This window comes from Alosa pseudoharengus, unplaced genomic scaffold, assembly GCF_046254945.1.
Source record: "Alosa pseudoharengus isolate Yale_2024_CS ecotype anadromous, Long Island Sound unplaced genomic scaffold, YU_APseudo_1.1 YU_APseudo_1.1_scf_5, whole genome shotgun sequence".
Taxonomy (NCBI): Eukaryota; Metazoa; Chordata; class Actinopteri; order Clupeiformes; family Clupeidae; genus Alosa; species Alosa pseudoharengus.
The window spans coordinates 7,557,973-7,577,972 of NW_027468837.1; the positions used below are offsets into that span (position 1 = coordinate 7,557,973).

Sequence of the window (20,000 nt, forward strand, 5' to 3'; positions counted from 1 at the left end):
TCTGTCAGAAATCAGTGATATTGACTTGTAGAGTAGTCTAATGCCCATCCACCCTCTCTCTCTCTCTCTCTCTCTCTCTCACACACACACACACACATACACACATTATTAAACTATCGCAACATAACTATATCAGGAAGGGTTTTTTTCTGTGGTCGGTTCTCATGACTGGAGTCTTCTAAGGACTTTCAAACACTTGCATGTGAATGTGGTGACTAGTAAAGTGGAAGAGTGCCACTTTACAGCTTTATAAAGAGAAAAAAAATCATACACAATAAATAGAGAAAGAAAGAAAGAAAGAAAGAAAGAAGAATGAAAAGGGAAAGATAAATAAGAAAGAAAGAAAAAGAGAAGGACAAAATGAAGTCTCTTACTTTGAGGCCGTCTTGCCAGGGATGCTCCTTCTGCAGTCGCTCCGCCTCTTGTGCCAGTCTCTGTTTAGAGGACAAATGGGAGCATGGAGGTCAGTGGTGGAGAAATGAGACCATGGGCAAACACAGGTGCCTATTCCTACATAGAATTTACTGCACTGATTATAGTCTAATAGTATTTACAATATAAACAAAATATACCCCTGAACTGTGGTGTTTATATGTGTTTAAAACACTGCTCATATGGTCAACATACACTTGACCCAACTTCAGAGGTATTGTGCTGCATGTCTTTGCATTTCGTTTTTAAGGCTGTCACTGCTACCTTTTTCTATGCTGCATATTCATATTTAGGCAATTTTTTAGCGTTGCAGCCCAAGCTTCTTCTAGTCGTAGAGAAATCCTTCATTCCTCGATCAAAGCTTCCCCCACTGCAGCTCAAATAGGAAGCAGAGTGAAACGAAGAAAGGGCCTTTTCTGAATCACTGGGATGTTCTCATCTTAATCACACCATGGCCATGACGTCAGCCAGGGAGGAGAGGAGCAAAGTACTGTCCCAGATGCTGTGTGCAAACGGAAGGGCATATGAGGGTCTCCTCCGCAGGTCATGCCAGGGTGTGGAGGTACAGATAGTACCAAGTTGGGAGTGTAATATGTGTGTATGTATGTTGCTGTAAGTCTGGGAATGTCTGGATGTGTAATGTGAATATATACATTTATATATTTATTCTATATCATACTGTACAAATTGCCTCCTTAGCCAAAGAAGCCTACACTTGAATATCATTTTAGAGCATATATATTGATGGATGCCAATATCTCGTCCATTCTTTCTACACTTCACCCAGTCATTGGGTGGGGTCCTCTAGATGATCTCAGCCTCTTATAGCTACACACTATCTGCACACATTATTAGATGTTATTCACAAAAAAGAGGTGACTGCTTCCAGCCTGACAAAGGACACACCCCGGGGGGAGAGAGAGAGAGAGAGAGAGAGAGAGAGAGAGAGAGAGAGGCATCTTGTCTTCGCCAGAACACAACCTTGCGGCCCGTTCACCAGCGAGAACAGAGAAAGACGTCGTCGTTACTCTTTCAGTGTCTAAAAGCTAATAAGCCGGGAAAGCTGGCCTAATTCACTGTCTGCTGTCACTGTTTAATGACGCCGCCTGCCATAGGTGCCGAGGATTTGCGCTGTTAGCCCCGAGAACTCGTTAGGCAGCTGAGCTATGGCCTCAGTGAGGAGCAGTCATCATTCCCACACTTAAAGAGAGACAACAATCGCTATGAGGGGCCATTAGATGAGCTTCCCAGGCCACAAACTGAGATCTGGCATTAAAGGAAGGCCATTTACTAGCAGGTGCCGTTTTAAGTTGGCTGCCTTTTGTTTTGTGCCGCGAGCGCATAACCTTGTTGTTAGGGTGGAGAATGACAGCCCTAATTCAAAGCGTCCATCACTTTACACATGAAAATAAGAGAGGAACATATATTTTTTTTCTTTTTCTCTCTCTCCCTGTCTCTCACTCCTCCCCTCCGTTTTTCTCGCCGTCTACTTCTTGTCTGCGCCTGATATTTTTCCTGTCACATTTTGTCTGACTAACAATCTCTGAGCCTCAACTGTTCATGTATTCATGAAGCGCCAACCACAGCAGCCATACAAAATGACCCACCCCACCTGACTCATTCTTCAAACTTCACCTTAATAAATTTTAAATTGTCATAGTCCAGGAGAAATTATCTTCTGACATGTCCTTATGCATCATTTCACATTTGTTTGGAGATACTAAGAGCCATATTTGTGAAACAACCGATAAACAAGTCATCGCTTAACCCCACGGACGTGACCTGTGTTTCTGGCTGGTGAGTAGTATGTGCTTCAGTTGGCACATCCCTGTGTGTCCCATCCCTCTGTCTGTAAGTGGTGAACTCCTCAACTGTGTCCCATCGATCTGCACCCCTCAACCCCCACCCCCTCCTCACCCCCCACCACCACCCCCACCACCACCACCCACCACCACCACCCACGCTCCCAAAACAGCCATGCATCTCCGCAGGCTTCTCCTCGCCACCATTCTCCCCAAGATTGATGGGCCGTCTGGACAACACATGAATCAGAGCCGCAGAGTGAGTGAGTGAGTGAGCCAGTGAGGGGAGAGAAGAAGTGCCTGTGAATATGTGTGTGTGTGTGTGTGTGTGTGTGTGTGTGTGTGTGTGTGTGTGTCAATGACAGCAAGTGAGAAGGAAATACAGGGATAGGAGTGTGTGTGTGTGTGTGTGTGTGTGTGTGTGTGTGTGTGTGTGTGTGTGTGTGTGTGTGTGTGTGTGTGTGTGTGTGTGTGTGTGTGTGTGTGTGTGTGTGTGTGTGTTTAAAGCAGTGATAGAAAGTGAGACTGTGAGGGAGCAGGTGAAAGGGGCTGAGAAAGAGACCAGGAAGACAGATACACCAATGAAAATGATAACAGATGGACAGCAGATGAAGGGAAAGAATATATTTTTTCTTTTCCATTTCTTGTTTTATTCATGTTTTACTGCTTCTACAGTATGACTGCTTTTGGCATTACAATGTCTGATTAGTCATGACAATAAAGCACATTCCAATTTGAATATCGGAAAATATGTTCTTTGGGAAGCCTCCAAGAGAGTTTGACTTATCCTCAGAGTTGGGAGTAATTGAAGAATAACCACTCAGATATTACTGTGACACATGTACTGTCAGAGCCCTGAATTAGCTAGGCCACAGCCCCTTTGAATCCACAAAAAAGTGTGGAGCTCTACGTCGAAGCCACCGATCCTCAATTCATGCAGACATAACAGACCTGAGCACACTTCACTCAGGCTGCTGTCATGTATTTCAAACTACATAGCTGCTTTTTCATAGCTGCTCTACACTGGCTCAAACCCTCTCTCCACACACTCTTACTCCCTCTCTCCATCTCTTTCCCTCCCTCCCTCTCTGTCTCCCTCCCTCCCTCCCTCCACCCCTGCTCTGCTGTCTGACAGCACTGAGGCCGTCTGCGGTGCGCGTGGCTTTCATGGGCGCGCAGACTGAGGCGATGCTGGGAGGTGGCTGCAGGCGATGAGCCACAGAAGGAAGGTGGGAGCAGCTGCCCCTGGTGGTGAGGTGGCTCTCGGCGCGCATGGCATGAGGAACAGCACTCAAGGTTTTTTTTTTGCTGTTCCCACCATGGTTTTGGGCTCTTTGGGGTTAAGCCAGAGGCCCCCCCCCCCCCCCGTCTCTCTCCCCATCTCCCACCCTCCGGTCACCTCGGCCCCTGTGTCACGCTGTAAGTGTGAAAATCCAGGAATATCCATATTTAAGGCAAACGTTGTGAGTGAGGTGTTGTCACCGGTGACCTTCAGTGGCTACCTTCGCCTGACCACAGGTGTTAGAGCCCCCATCCTTCCCCCACGGAGCATTCAGTCAAAACAAGGCCTGGGCAACTAGGAATCACATGCAGGATCAAGTTCACACTTTTAACAACATTTTAACAGATTGATCTCAGTGTCCCAGTGGCTAATTACTCATTTCAGATCTCTGTGACAACTCGCATAGACTGAAGAGACAGTGTGAATGACAGCCTGTGGATCTGCTGCTGGGCTGAAACCATCTAAAGATGTCGCGCGTGCAGTACTGAGCACTGGCCAGCAGGAGGCGGTGTGCAGGTGCAGTGTGTCCAGGCGGGGGCTCTGACGAGCCCCCCGAACCCCCTCCACCCCGCGCTCAGCTGGGATTAAGGCCAATCACTGGAGTCACTGAATCAGAACCAAGCCACAATAACAGAAGGAGAGACTCTTCGGCTCCAGAATTTCAAACGTCTTCTAGCCAACTCCCGCGCTCCTGCACTCTCTCTCTCTCTTTCTCTCTCCGTCGTTCGTCCTTCACTTTTCCACCCATACACGTTGTGTTACTCATCATGTCTTCCTTTGTTTTCTGTCTCTCCCTCTCCTTTCCTCTTTCATCACTCCTGCCTGTGTGTCTTTCCATCCCTGTAACTAGTGTGTGTGTGTGTGTGTGTCTGTGTGTGTGTGTGTGTGTACGGGCATGAGTGTATGTATGTGGGTGAACTAGGGGGTGGTGGCCTGCAGTGTGGGGCTATTGTTACTTGTAGAGAGAGAGAGAGAGAGAGAGAGAGAGGGAGAGATACAGAGGTAGAGAGAGAGGGAGGGAGAGAGAGAGAGAGAGATAGACAGCGTGAGGGTGACAAGAGAGAGAAGAGGAGAGAGATAATCCCTGTCCTTGTTTTCCTCTAATCCTTCCTTTCCTCCAGTCCTCCATCAGAGTTTCTCCTGCTTGTCCTCTGGCTCTCTTTCTGTCTCTCCCCTCATTTACCACTTTGGAAAGAATTGCTGCCGTTTCCACGGAGACCAAGGTGCAGAGCTGCCCCCCCTCCCACACCCCTCCGTCTCCGTGGCGACTCGCCCCAGCATGATCAGCTTTTTTTCCGGTGGCTCTCCACGATCACACAGATCAACAGATGAGTGGTTTACCGACACCAGAAACACTCTCCTTTCCAATCAACAGCTTACGCACCCACAGGCTCTGCCCACTGCCACCTCATCAGCCAATCAATAACCTTCACAGAGCAGACTCCTCAAGCCAGAAAACAAAAAAACAGTTTGGTCTGTCTACACTGCTAACCAATCAAAAAAGTCCCAATTTTCCCCAATCAACAGGCCCTTACTGAACACGGATAACAGTAAAACACAGTGGATTCAAAAACTCATAGGTTCATAGAAGACATTACAAAAAAATAAAAAATAAACAATATTATGTGAAATAAGAGGGAAAGTTGCATTACTGCTACGTTTGTCCAGTGTCCAGACACCCCAGTACTAGGGGAGTCACGATTTCCATTTTAAATCATTCAATATTACAACAATAAAAATAGCTTGTGTACTGTCTTAATTGAAACATGCTTCGCGTACAAATGGTAGCCTACTGTACAGTGTGTTTAGGGCAAAGATAATGGACATCTCCACATAAGGATAGTCAACATTAGAAGATGATGATTGGTTTAAACTTTGTCACGACATTATAAGCAGTTCTGGCGCTTAAAAACACAATGTTCCATTCAGTCATAAATCATTCAAGCCTAGTGCTCATCATGAAAAGAAAACAGCAGCTTAATATTTTGCAGGTGTTTAACAGTAAAAGGCGCACTGTTCTTAGCAGTTATGCTGAAGGCAGTGAGATTAGGCATTGCATCCTACAGTCACTTTGTTTGGAACATCGCAGTTCGGGTTACAAGATTGATAAGATTCAGTTAATGCGTAGAGTAGGCTATTGATCATCTCAAAGTTTGGGACAACCAAACAGCAGTGTAAGAAAATCTTTATTGTTAGGTTACCATAACTGTCTTTTCTCTAGGCTTTTCTTTTCTTTTCTTTCCCTTGTGCGTGTGTTGGGTAGTGAAGCGATAATGCATTTAAAGCAATGTTCACGTCATGTGAGCCAGAACCATATGGCCAGAGCTGCTTGCTCTGTAAAGGTAGGCTATTTCTGTCCCAACCAAATTGCGTTAAAATGGTGTGTTCCGGGGGGTGAAATCTCCCTCATCCCAGAACTTTTAAAAAGCTTGAAACACCTCACCTCTATGTGCCACCGTTCTTTTTTTTTTTTGTCACCTCGAAAAATACCCTCGAAGCTGTATTTTTTGGGGGGTGGGGGTGCCCCTGCTGCCGTACTCTAAGAGCATTAAGCATCTGCCATTTGACTTCAATGTGGCCATAAGAGTCATAAGCCATTTAAGCTAAACCCTGAGAGACTGGACTGAGGCAATCCTAATGACGTCTTAATGGTCTGACTAGGCTAAGTCTTTTTGTCTCTTAATTAATTATGTAAAATGCCAACTGAGACAATGGCAAGTTCGACAGCATGAAAACAAACTCGGAAATTCCTTAGCGCTCAAATGCACACGCACGAAAACACATGCAGCCACAGCCACACACACAGACACACACACACAGCACAAACACATCTGCCCAAATGCACACAGTACCATATTGAAGCTCGGTGTGTGGTTTTGTGTTTGGGGGGAGCTTTTGTTTTGCACTAGCACTTCTGACCTCAAAGGCCATGTACCAGACTAAGCCTTCTCTGTATTCCTGGGAGCCTTTGGCTTAGGCAGGTGAAAATAGCATTTATCTAACACAGGTTTGGACCAAAGCAACCTACATGTAATGCGATGTCAGTCTCATGCAAACGGAACCCAAATGCAATACGACTGCAAACCACAAGTCAACCCTAAATCCACAAAATGACAGGAATTGAACCAACATGCTTGTATTGCAGGTCAATGGTTGACATTTTGTTTACAGAGCCATGCATTGCTATACTTTCGTTTACCAATAAATTGCAAACAAGTGTCAAAATACTGATTGTGCAGAACTAAAGCACAAGATCCTCTTGACAGCTTGATAAAAGAACACATACAATGTATTTAATGTGGATTTACAACACACTTAATAAATAAAATGTACAACACTCATTTTTGTATTATTCTGCAATACTGCAGAAGAGCATACATTTTAACTGTAGCGTCTGGATTAACTTCCATTATTTCTATTTTTTATGTGTATTTATTTACCATATCATTATTCATCTAACAGGCAAGTTACAGCAATCAGGGATACCACCCATTTTCACTGACAAAATGTCAAAACCTTGAATTACATTTTCATGACTTTTCATGGCTTACAGTATAAACTAAATTGTTTACTTTACGCTACAGGTTGGGGCTAATTGTGAAATGTGACTTAAAGGTATCCAACGCCCAATACAGGGCGTATTTACTATTGTGCTCCTTCTACAGTTGTACTTTATATAAGTGTTGTAAATACTACTCATGGCTTGCACCCATCCCCCTGGACATGGTACATGTGGATTTGTTTACAAACTTGCCAAGATAATCTCTGAAGAACAATGTCATATTACACAATTTCATACAAATAGTTGGCTATTGCACAACTGCCATGAAGCAATTTAATAAGCTTTATAATAATAAGCTTTATTTGTATAGCACCTTTCATACACAGAATGCAGCTCAAAGTGCTTTACATTTGGAGTAACACAATAATAGAGTCAGTCAGTCATTATCAGTCACTTTTCTTCATTGCTGTGGCCGTTTATGATCCAATCAGCAACATATCAGAAATATAGAAATTAACATGTAACACAATTATAGAGAAGAATCAGTCATTCCTCTTCGTTGCCTTGAAGTGATTGCCTTTGGGAATAAAGATACTAGGCATAACATCTCCTCATTTCTCAACACCAAAGGTTTTGAAGTTAAAACAACGGTAAAAAACCTAGGCGTCCAAATCGACAGCGACCTCTCTTTCAGCAGTCACATTAAAACAGTTAGTAAATCAGCCTTTTACCACTTAAAAAAACATATCCAAGCTTAGGGACCTAATGACCCAAACAGATCTTGAGAAACTTATTAACGCCTTTATATCGAGCAGACTGGACTACTGTAACAGTCTCTTCAAAGGCCTTCCCAAGAAAAAAATCAAAGAATTAATCCAGAACGCAGCAGCAAGGATTCTGATGAGAGCCAAAAGAACACATCACACCGCTACTCAAACGCTTACACTGGCTCCCTGTGAGTCACAGAATCGATTTTAAAACACTGCTACTTGTTTTTAAAACTCTGAATGGCAGCGGCCCCATTTATCTAAAAGACCTGCTCCACCACTACACACCCCCTAGGTCACTCAGGGACTACACCTGGTTCCACCAACTACTAGAACTAAATGTGGTGAAGCCGCCTTTAGCTCATATGCAGTCAAACTCTGGAACCAGCTTCCTGAACACATAAAGGCCGCACCCTCAACAGATTGTTTTAAAAGCAAGTTAAAGACCTACTTTTTCTCCCTTGCTTTCCCTTAACTTTATTTTATCTAATCCTTCCCCTATTTTCCCATAATTTTAATCTTTTCTAATTTTTCATTTACCTATTTTCATATGTTTATTTTAATTGTTTATGATTTCTCTGGGTATGATATGTATCAACTTTTATAACTTAGATTTTTATCCAAATTACCTCGATGTATATATGGCATCTCTTTTTATGTAAAGCACTTTGAACTGCCCTGGTATGAAATGTGCTATATAAATAAATGTTGCCTTGCCTTGCCTTGCCTTGCCTTCGTTGCTGTGGCCATTTATGATTATGATATATAAAGGCTTTTCAAACAAATGCTTAGGCTAACAGATGCTCAGGCCCCGTTGATGTGGACTCTAAGCAGCTAGCTTTAGTATGTTCTAAGTAATAATTTGACTTACACAGACGTTTAAGACTGGCAGCCTTAACCATTTACCCCCACAAGCACGCCATATGGCAACTGTGGCCAGGAAAAGCTCCCATATTCCAGAAAGAAACCTTGAGCAGAACCTGACTTAATAGAGGGAGGCCATCTGCTTATGGCTGGCTGCAGCTCCAATGGCAGCAGATGTAGAATAATCTGAAAAAGTAGTCTACAAGATAAGATTAATTAACTAAAGGCTCTCTTATACAGGTATGTTTTCAGCTCTTTTGTGGTTCTCCGCGTCAGGGGTGAGTGAAGTTGCATGGCTGGTGGTAGATGGGTAGGGTACGACTGGGAAGGCATGTCATTCTCCTTATTACAAGTTAGTTTACCATGAAAATCACCTCGAAGCTGTTGTATTAAAGTAAAAATGTGTTTTCTCCCCCAACACTCTATATCTATGGAGGAAGTGATGGAATTCTGTGACATGATGTAGGCTTAAGCTATCTCCTACGTACATCCCTAGTATGACAAAATGAGGATCAGCTCTCCCATGCAGATGCAGAGTGACACTCTGAGCCATTCACCGCTGCCAGACAGACTCATGTGACCTGAGCTAACGTTACCTCAGCCCAAACCAGACATGACATCCCGCCCATACTCTCAGTTCTTGTCTGTCTGTCTGTCTCTACACACACACGGTAAACTAGAAAGACTACATGTTCATACAAGCGAAGCTCCCAGGAGATGCTTGCAGTTGGTTTGTTTGTAAAAGAAACACAAACATAAACACACATACACACACACACACACACACACAGATCTGTGGCTATTTCATCAATGCTAACCTGGCGCTGCGTTATGTCTGTGAGAGCAGTCATGCTCTCACTCTGGTTTGGAACATACACAAGTCTGTCATCTACACAAATCCGTCCTTTGAAAGCAAAAACAGACACACACACACACGCACACACGCACACACACGCGCACACACCCACACACGCACACACGCACACACACACACACACACACACACACACACACACACACACACACACACACACACACACACACACACACACACACAGCACCAAAACACACCTAGAAATGGAAACTCAAAGGGACAGAAATAGGCGACAGATAGAGAATTTAACTGAGAGAGAGAGAGAGAGAGAGAGAGAGAGAGAGAAGCAGAGATGACAGGCAATGGTGCGCTTTTATACACAGACACTGCAATGTTATCGCAGTCCATCAACTCCCTCCATCTCTCCCACCCCCCTCCCCTCCCCCCACCCCTCTCCCTCACCTCCATCTGCAGCTCAAGGGCAAACTGTTTATTTTTTTGCCGCCCACACGGTGCCCTTTACTTCAATCATGCGGCGTGTAGCTTCTGATAGAATAACGAAATGGCTACACGACAAACTAAAGGTCATGAAGTGTTGCCGTCACCTTTTTTCCCCCTCTCCTCACCCTCTCTCATATTCAGGAGAAGAGAGAGCCATACCAGATGACAGAGTTATTATGTGTGAGAATGCGTGAGTGTGTGCATGTGCCGATATTAAAGAATGTGTGTGTGTGTGTGTGTGTGTGTGTGTGTGTGTGTGTGTGCGGCACATATGTGTGTGTGTGTGTGTGCATATACTTGTGTGCATGCCTGAAAAAAGGATGTGAGTGTTCTGACAAGTGTGTGTGTGTGACAACAGCTGTTTGACTAGGGAGTCTGTGTCGGCAGCTCGTTGATGGCGACTTGATGGTGGCGACTGTATGTGTGTGTGTGTGTGTGTGTGTGTGTAAGAGAGAGAGAGAGAGAGAGAGAGAGAGAGAGAGAGGGAGGGAGTGAGAGTGTGTGGAGAGAGCCGGTGTAGAGCGGGGGGGGGGGGGGGGGGGGCGGGGTTGGAGAGATCTCTAAGCAAATATGCAGACCCAGCCGCCTCTCAAAGCAATTACAGCAGATTGAAACCAAATGAAATTGGAAGCCCAGAGCGACGGGGAGAGAGAAGCCACTGTGACAGATATGACAGGAGGAGGGGAGAGGAGAGAAGAGCAGCGCTGGGGAGGAAAGGGGTTGTGTGTGTGTGTGTGTGGGGGGGGGGGCAAGGGAACGAGGAAACAAGGGAGGAGGAATGGAGGTGGACCCACAGGTATGGAGGGAGATAAAGAGGGAATTCACATAGGAAGGGTGTGGAATTTGGGGTGCATCGAGTTTACAGATAGCGGTTTTGAGTTTCTATTGAGTTTCTATTGATTTCTATAGAGTTTCTATTGATTTCTATGAATGGTAAATCTAAACCGACGTCACTGATGTTCAGAGGAGAGTAATGTGAGTAGGTAAACTCTGGTGAACAGTGCTGTGTTTGTAAGGCACTGAGTGTTTCACACAGCTGTTGAGGTTATACATGGCAAAATATTCCAGAATGAGTCTGGCAACACACTATGCCAAGTTGAAGTTCATAACAATTGTGAATTTCCATTTTAATAGATATCAATGGTATGAGGTTTTTTTCCAAATCACATTTCAAGAGTCATTTTTAGCTGGCATCCACAACCAGTCCCATTGTTAAGTGATGATAGCTTCTCAAGCTAGACAAGACAAGTCAACAAATTAAGAGTCATGCCAACATTTTAATATTGTCTTTTGAAACCAATAAAATCAAATGAGCTGTTCTGTAGTGTGCCTGTCACTCACAATTCAAGTTCATGGTTTGTCAAATCAGCTGGCTGGAGTACTTCCAGGCTGTTCTGAATGTATAAATAAATATCATGACCTTGTGTGTGTGGTTTGTCCACAAATAGGAATGGAACATACTATGTGATGTAACTGAATTGGTCTTGTATGAAGCAGTAAGAATATGCGGTTACACTTTACCTGACAATATCGACATAAGAGTAACATGACACTGTCATGAATGTGTCATGACATAACGCTTATGTTATTAGGTGACATTCGTTTTTTGTCATAATAAGTTAGGGTTAGGATTAGAGTTAGGTTTAGGGTTAGAGTTAGAGTTAGGGTTAGGGTTAGGGTTAAGGTTAGGATTAGGATTAGCGTTAGGGTTCATTTGTCATGACAGTGTCATGTCACTCTTATATCGATACTGTCAAGTAAAGTGTTTTATGCAGTAAGCAGTATGCAGTAAGAATTTGAACAGATTTGTTATTGATGTTTTTGTTGTTGTTGTTGTTGTTGTTGTTGATGTTAGAAAAGACTTTCGCAGAAACAGGTGTTGCAGCTATAGGTAGAAGGTACCTTTATACATTTGTAAATTGCTACTCATACTTTGTGCTGCACTTATAATGCACTGATGCACAGACTGACTGCAGTTACTAAGTGGCTGTGGTCTTAGATGAAATTTCGCTGGGATAAAGATATCCGAGCCTTGTCTTAAGCTCCTAGTGCGCTTTCAAAAATGTGAAACATTGAATGTGGGTGTCTTCATTTGCACTCCCATTCCTGTGGCCATAAGCCTTGTGAATGTAAATGCTGTTTGAATTACAACAGCAGTAGCTAATGGAAGAGAGAAATTCAGGGGAGCGCGTTATTCAGCACTTGGCTGTTTGGCGAGGGAAGGGGTTTTTTTTTTGTCTGTAACAAGCGTACACTCAAGCAAAAGGGCTCGAGGCACAGACGTCTGATTTGCCTCTTCTGTTTGGCTTTCAGAGGCGCACAGCACACTCCATTTCAACTCGCCACTGATAGGCTGTCAAGCAGAATTCTAACCTAACTCTATTCCACCGGAGGACACTCAGTAGCCCCAGGCTGTGATGGTTCTCCTCCAGTTGGACGATGTGACATGGCTCGTTCCTACCGAACGTCCCGCAACCTTATTTCCATCTCACATGCAAGTGATGTGACATGAGATAGACTGACCTTGCCCTGATATGATAGACATGGACAACTTAGGCTGGTGTGTTTGCAGTACACAGTCAAAGAATGAAGGACCTGAGACAGCAGCATCCACAGCGAGATATGCTGGGCATAGCACAGGACTATCCACAAAAGAGCGCTCTGATTGGCTGCCTCCACTTGGTGGAAAGACAAGAGGCCACTGAGGGGGTCGGACCTGGCGGCTCTCCTGGGCGCTGTAATCAGGTAAAAGCCCTTCTGAAACTCTCTGTGCTGGTGAGCGGGGGCCGGTGCCAAGAGCCAGTCTGGCTGGGTCAGCATCGCATTGGCCTGCTAAAGCGCAGTCAGTCCATCTTAGCTTTTTATTTTCTCCTCCAATCATTAATTTCAACATACCTCCTAGGAGCACAGTGAGGGGGATGGGAGGGTGGATGGGGGTAGAAAGGGTGGCTACCTCAGGTCCATGGTTACAAAGAGGCCAAAACTTTGTTTGTTTGTGTGCCTTGATTGCAGCAAAGTAAAAAGTCAGACTCGTCTCTGCAAAGACTAGCCCTCACCTCTGCCAAGGTGTTCTTATCTAAAACATCACCCGAAGGGGCACTGTGACATGCTAGTATTCCCCACCTTAGTGTCTCCGTAATAGGACTCCCTGCTTTGAGGATTTGTGGCTCTGTGTATTATACAAATAAAATAATGTGACATAGTACTACTATGCTACTAGCAACACTTCTACAATAATATTCTTAAAAACAAATGACAAATTTGATCTAATTAAGTAATTGGTTAAGAAATGAAATTCATGAGCTACAAACATATTCAATTTGTATGCTACATGTGTAATTGGCTCCGTGTCAGAGTCAAACACACATGGCAACTGTGTATGATAAGCATGGCATTAAAGCTACTCTAATGTTAAACAAATTTCCCCATTTACCATCACATCTTAGGCCTCCATCACATCTTCAGTAATGGGCTAAGTGAAGTTACACTCTCAGCTTTGATGCTGATTGCGTGTGTGTGTACGTGCGTGTGTGTGTGTGCGTGCGTGCGTGCGTGTGTGTGTGTGTGTGTGTGTGTGTATGTGCGTGTACGAGTGTGTGTGCGATGGTGTGTATGGTGACACAAACGTACTGTAGATCCTGAAAATGGCGGACGCAGTCCAGGAGTTATGTGAGGAGCTGCTCCCACACAATCTCTCATAGCCTTTTTACCATTTCCATCCCTTTTGTTTGACTAACGCGTCATTGTCTTCTGCCACCATTTCTCATCCTTTCTTACAGTCCTCTCTCTCTCTCCCCCTCTCTCTCTCTGCCCCTCTCTCTCCCTTTCATTCTACCTCTGTTGCTCTTGTGACTGTGGGTGTTTAAGCTTTCAGAGAAAAGCTGAAAGGTCTCTCTGATCTGTCAAACAGTCTCTCATCCCACACTCACACACACACACAAAATTGTTCCTGGAATACTACCTTCCGGTTAAGAGAAGTGAGTGGGACCAGAGGGCTGAGATTCATTAACTAAATTTAGCCTTCTAATGAGGAGGGAAATATGAAGCTTTCAAGTCAAGTTAACACACACAAGGGCCCAGAACACACACCATGACAGTTGCATCCCACACACACCACCAGACCACAGACACACACGCACACATACACACACACACACACACACACACACACAAACACACACACACACACGCCACCAGACCTAAGACACGCTCACACACGCACACACACACCAGAGTTAAGACACGCACGCACGCACACACACACACACACACACACACACCAGAGTTAAGACACACACACACACAGCACCAGACCTAAGACACGCACACACACACACACACACCACCAGACCACAGACACGCACGCACACATACACACACACACACACACACACCACCAGACCTAAGACACACTCACACACACACCAGAGTTAAGACACGCACACACACACACCAGAGTTAAGACACACACACACACACACACACACACACATCATCTGACCAAAGACACGCACACACACACAGCACCAGACCTAAGACACGCACACACACACACACACACACACACCACCAGACCTAAGACACGCACACACACGCACACACACACACACCACCAGACCTAAGACACGCACACAAACCAGCAAACCTACAGAAATGCATCCGTGGACTGGCTGCTATTCATATAAAAAAAAGCCCTGAATATCTTTTGGTGTCATCTCCATTAAGGCTGCATGAAATTATTATAAATAGGAAATACACTTGCACAGGCACACGCACACACACAGCAAAGGCAAAAGCAAGAAGCTAGTTAGAGAGAAAATTGCCAAGACAGATAGAACACTGCTGTGTTCATTTCAGTGTCAAAGCACACCTCACAGATGAGACCAGAATGGCCTTTAGTAATGGTGCTTATAAAAGGCTCCTCATTTCGTCAGAACAACTCAGTGCACCCAGTGGAGGCAGCGGGCCCGGTGTCTGAATAGTTTGAGTATTTTCACTCTGGAGGGAAGAACTACCGTTGCTAGAATGACTAGAAATGTGCCACTGAATATGGAGGCACATTATCTGAATTACCTGAATATCTGCAGGTCCTTATTAATTTTCCCTACATGTGTGGAAATGACAAAAAATTTACTCTCCCTCCTTTCGTCTCTCTCTCTCTCTCTTTCTTTCTTTCTTTCTTTCTTTCTTCCTTTCTTCCTTTTTTTATTTATTTAATTCTTTCATTATTTCTTCATTTATCTATCCATCCCTCACTCTCACTCACTCACTCCCCTCTCCTTTTTCTGCCCCTACTCTTTCAACTCCCCTCATACACACCTGCACACACACACACACACACACATACATATTCTCACATTCAACACATGCAATCCCACAAGCACACATGAATAATAAGAACATGTAAGAAATGCAGAAATGGAAAAAACAAACCTGTCCTCAGAGAATAAAAAACAATGGAGGAAGTGAAAGAGAGTGGATGAAAGAGAGAGAGGGGGGGGTGCTTCATGCCAGCTAAAACAACTTTCATATCAGCTAAATTGTTTCCCAAAATCTGTTTGTCAGAGGCGATTCTAGGGTCTGTGGGGGCCCCAAGCAGAAATTCCAAGGGGGCCCTACCGACAAGTGTTATCACCATTATGTTATATCACCATTAGGTTATTATGTTAAATGATAAAAATACAAAAAGCGTATTATAAAAATTCTTATATTTTGACATGTATCTCACAAAATATCATTTTGAGTGCATGGTGTATGCACTCATAATGATTCTCTACAACATCTTTTTACTGCATTGCCATGAACAAAGTAGAGACAAAAAAGGGGTTTCTTTGTTGAACAAATTGGGATGCAATGTGAGCCTTGAATTGGATGCCATGCAGGAATTTGCTAGGATCTCAAAACCGAATTATGAACATGCTTTGCCATAGAGAAACACACGATAGCGCTGGATTATAAACATGCTTTGCCACAAAAACAGACAAAAATTCGTAAACGTCCTGCTATATGAAGTTATTATTGTTATCATTGTTATTATTGGTGTCACTTCGTCTGTTTTATAACCCAGAAGGATGTATCAAATGATAGCTCTGTGTCTCCTCTTTCATCTGACGTGCGTGGCATATCTATCCGATTACGGGTCCGCGAGTAATTCAAACAAGAGTAATGGGTGTGCAGCATTGGTTTGTGTACATGACGTTATTATTTTGCAGTTACTTCGTCTGTTTTTATAAGTCAAAAGGATCGATATTCATGGTACCAATGGATAGCCCTGTGTCTCCTCTTTCATCTGATATGCTTGCCATATCTCTATGCGATCACGGGTTTGCGAGTAATTCAAACGATAGTAATGGGTGAGCAGGTGAACGCAGAGAAGTATAGACTGTATGATGCAATTTGATTTAATTTCATGATTTTCTTTTATTTTCATACTTGATCGTACAGACACGTGCGTAGTCTCGTTGGAAAGCCCCACTTCTGCTCTGTCGCGCAATAAAAGTTTTATCTCGCTGCAATTAACAGTTCCGGAGCAATGTAACAAAGAAGAAAGGGTGTGTTTTTTGACGCACTTTGCGTCAATCGGGCAATCTAACAAATTAACATATGAAAGTATGCTTGGTCCTTACTGCATCGCGATTAACATGTTATGGCTGACAGCCCTAATACAAACATAACGTTAACCATCTCTTTGCTTAACTAGTTGTAACTGCCGCTAGCTAGCTGAAGTTTACTGTCGTATAAATGTAGCAAACCATGTTCAATCTTTCTGCCAATTAACATTAGCCTACTATAGCTTCATTGAGTAGGCTAAATGCCAAAATCCGATGAACTTTTTTGAACACAGATCCGCTGTTCATAAGGCCATAGCATAGGGCCTACATATGCACGTACTGTTTGTACAACAGGGCAGGAGCACGCAAAATACATCATTCAATCTCTATCGCTTGACCCACCGGCTAACGCGCTGAGACCAGGTCGGGGGCCCCCTATAGCGGCTCGGGGCTCCAAGCAGTGGCTTGGTTTGCCTGTTGACAAGGTGCGCCTCTCAGTGGCGTAACGAGCCAACACCGGGCCCATATGCAGGATTATCAAGGCGGGGCCCCTTTCTACAGCACGTGATAACGCAATCTCCACGAGTAGGCTACCATGAATAGGACAGGATAGGATCCTTGAGACACAGCATATAAGAGATGAGATGACTGACAAAATCAGGAGTACGTGCACCACAAAAACAAAAATACTGGTGAAGGCGCACAACACATGAAAAAACACTGCTGGTGACGGCGCACTAACACATGAAAAAACACTGCTGGTTAGGCTACTATATGAAATTGCATTAATGATAAGTCATTATGTTATGCTAAATCGATAATTTAGCCACAAACATAGCACTAGTGCATAATAGAACTGCCCGTCTGCCCTCTTTGACTGAGCTGCCCCCCTTACCAAAAACAAATATATATATATGTATATATATATAACGTAATTTTGATATTCTTACAAGCGAAAGTAGGCTATGTGTGAGCGCAGATATAGGTGCGTCCGATGTATCAGCTGGAATAGTGATGTGAGTCGCCGAGCAGAGGTGATGGATGTCACAGGTGAGCTACATGAAACTTTGAGAATTCAAATTCAAATTATGTTAGGAAAAAACGGTGAGTATCCTAGTGTAGCAAGAAGCATATTTTTTCAATGTCATTAACGTGAACGATATTAGACAGCTAACCGTATGCGAAAATGTATAACGAGTCTATTTGATGGAGAATACGTGAACTTTAAACCATTAAGATGGGCAATAGGTGAATAGGCAGACATCATTAGTCTATTAACCTAAAGGCTAATGAATAACTTTAGACAAGGTGCATTGCTCCTAAACTCAAACAAGTTTATTTATTACCTGGTTTGGTCCAACAAAGATAATCTTAACATGGACTATGCTGGGCTGTGTTAAACTCTGAACAATGTCCGTTTTACAGTGAAAGGCCCGGTCGCGAGTGACGATTATTGCGATAGGGGGCCCGGCCGTCAATCATGTATTTCCAGTGTGATGCGGGCCCCTGATTGGTCTGGGCCCGTAAGTAACCGCGTACCCTGCTTACCGATAGTTACGCCCCTGGCGCCTCTGTCAGAATGCAAACATAAAATGCCAAAAGACAAGAAAGAAGAGAAGGAATGCAAGAGGAAAAGGATAAAAATAGAGAGGAAGATAGAGAGAGAGAGAGAGGAGGGGAGAGAGAGATCTCTGGAGTCAGCTCCGTGCAGAGTTTAACCTTGACAGAGAACATGGGGATCCTGTAATAATTTGTGAAATCATCTCCATTCACAATGGCACAGCAGTTTGGCCACGCTCACGGCTGCTGCCAGATCAATACAATGCTTTCCCACAGTGCTTGTGCTTCTCTCTCTCTTCATCTCTCTCTCTCTCTCTCTCTGTGTGTGTGTGCTCTCTCTGCATCGATCTCCAGGCTCTTTACCATACAGAAAAAGTCACAACTGGACTATAGCAAAGATAAAGAAAAAGGTTGGACAGATGGGGGTGGGAGAGGGTCACACCCATGGGCCTACAGTAGGACTGAGGTGCATTCAAATTCGGCAAACATTGGAGAACATTTGTGGTCAACATGTTTTCTCTGAACAGTTAAATGTGAATGATTTGGTGTAATTGCATTGTTACCTTCGTCAATCTCACATCCAGTTCCACTGTACTGTATTTTCGCAGTGAACTACCTCCTCAGACTGTTTGCGAGTGTTTGCAAACGTTCACCAACTCAGGGCAAACAGAAACCAGGGGCCTATTGCACAAAACTAGGATAAAGGATACACAATTTGTGTTATCTTTGTGTATCAAATTCTCCAACAGGAGTACTTCACTTCACAGAGGGCTTCCCTTGCTGAGCTACAGTCTTTCTGCTTGTGCTTTCTGCTTTCTAGTGCTGTCCTGGTGAGGGGAGGCCACGCTGGCAGAGCACCCCAGAAAACCAGAAACGCAGGGGGGGGGGGGGGGGGGGGGGGAATGGAAGCGAAAAAGAGGAGGTGAACAAAGACCGACAGATGATCACGACCCGACAGACCTTCAACCAACTAATCTGGCATGGGGAAAAAAACAACAAAAAAAGACGCTGGTGACATTCTGCATAAATATCACAAAGAGTTGCTGCTGTCTGCTGCCAGCTTTGTGTCTCCTCACACTGCTGCCACAGGTTGCAAACACACACACACACACAGACACGCTGATGGCTGGAGGAAGTGCTCGGCGGGAGACAGCATGAGATACTGTTCCTGAAATGCAGCTTTGCCTGTGTACTGTGTTGAGATAGGGAAAGCTCCATAAGCATGGTGGTTACTTGTTCATTTATTGCCCTATCTCTTGTGGGAAAATACCAGGCTTGCACAGCAAAATGTTCCTGACATTTTATTTAAAGTGCTACTGCTATACTATTTAAACAGTTGCATTACTGCGGTGCTTTGAGCTACAGTAGACAACACACTGATATATACTTATCCAAATGATCTCCTTTTGTAGTTGAAAAGGTATGGATGACAAATCTGAAAAAGTGTGTAAATAATGTTATATAGCTCAAATATTAACCAGATGACATCCACAGCTGCACTGAAGCCAACTTTCAGTTTTGTTCAACAGATCTGCTATAAATTAACCAATACAAACATCTCTATCACTTATAGAGCCTACAGAAAATGCTTAATTAGATAAAAAATGATTTTAAAATGGCAGAATATGACATTCAGCTTGTTACAGTTTTGTCACAGACACAAAATGCCTGTACCTTTTGTTGGGTAGTCGGCAGGCCCATATGGGGCATCGAGTGATTATGTTGTTAAAGAATTACACCGATGCCTGCTTAACAAACATAACTCCAAGGCTCATGGGATATCAGCTCAAACAAACACAGAGTGACAGAGGTGTGCTGAAGCATGGAAAGTTGCAAGGCCTCTTGGGAAATTGGGTATGCAAAGAGGAACCATGGGACTTGTAGTCTGCTGGTCGTCGGAAGGGGGGTTGGAGGGTGATGAACAA

General features: G+C 44.0%; 1 protein-coding gene across 2 annotated transcripts in view; it reads right to left on the reverse strand.

The window, feature by feature from the left end:
- cacna2d2a (calcium channel, voltage-dependent, alpha 2/delta subunit 2a) overlaps positions 1 to 20,000 on the reverse strand; it is a 210,424-nt gene that overhangs the window by 101,342 nt on the left and 89,082 nt on the right. For both annotated transcript variants that reach the window (XM_076267984.1, XM_076267983.1), the window contains exon 4: positions 375 to 434. In XM_076267984.1, the coding sequence (XP_076124099.1) occupies positions 375 to 434 (60 nt within the window). The remainder of the gene's footprint in view (positions 1 to 374; positions 435 to 20,000) is intronic.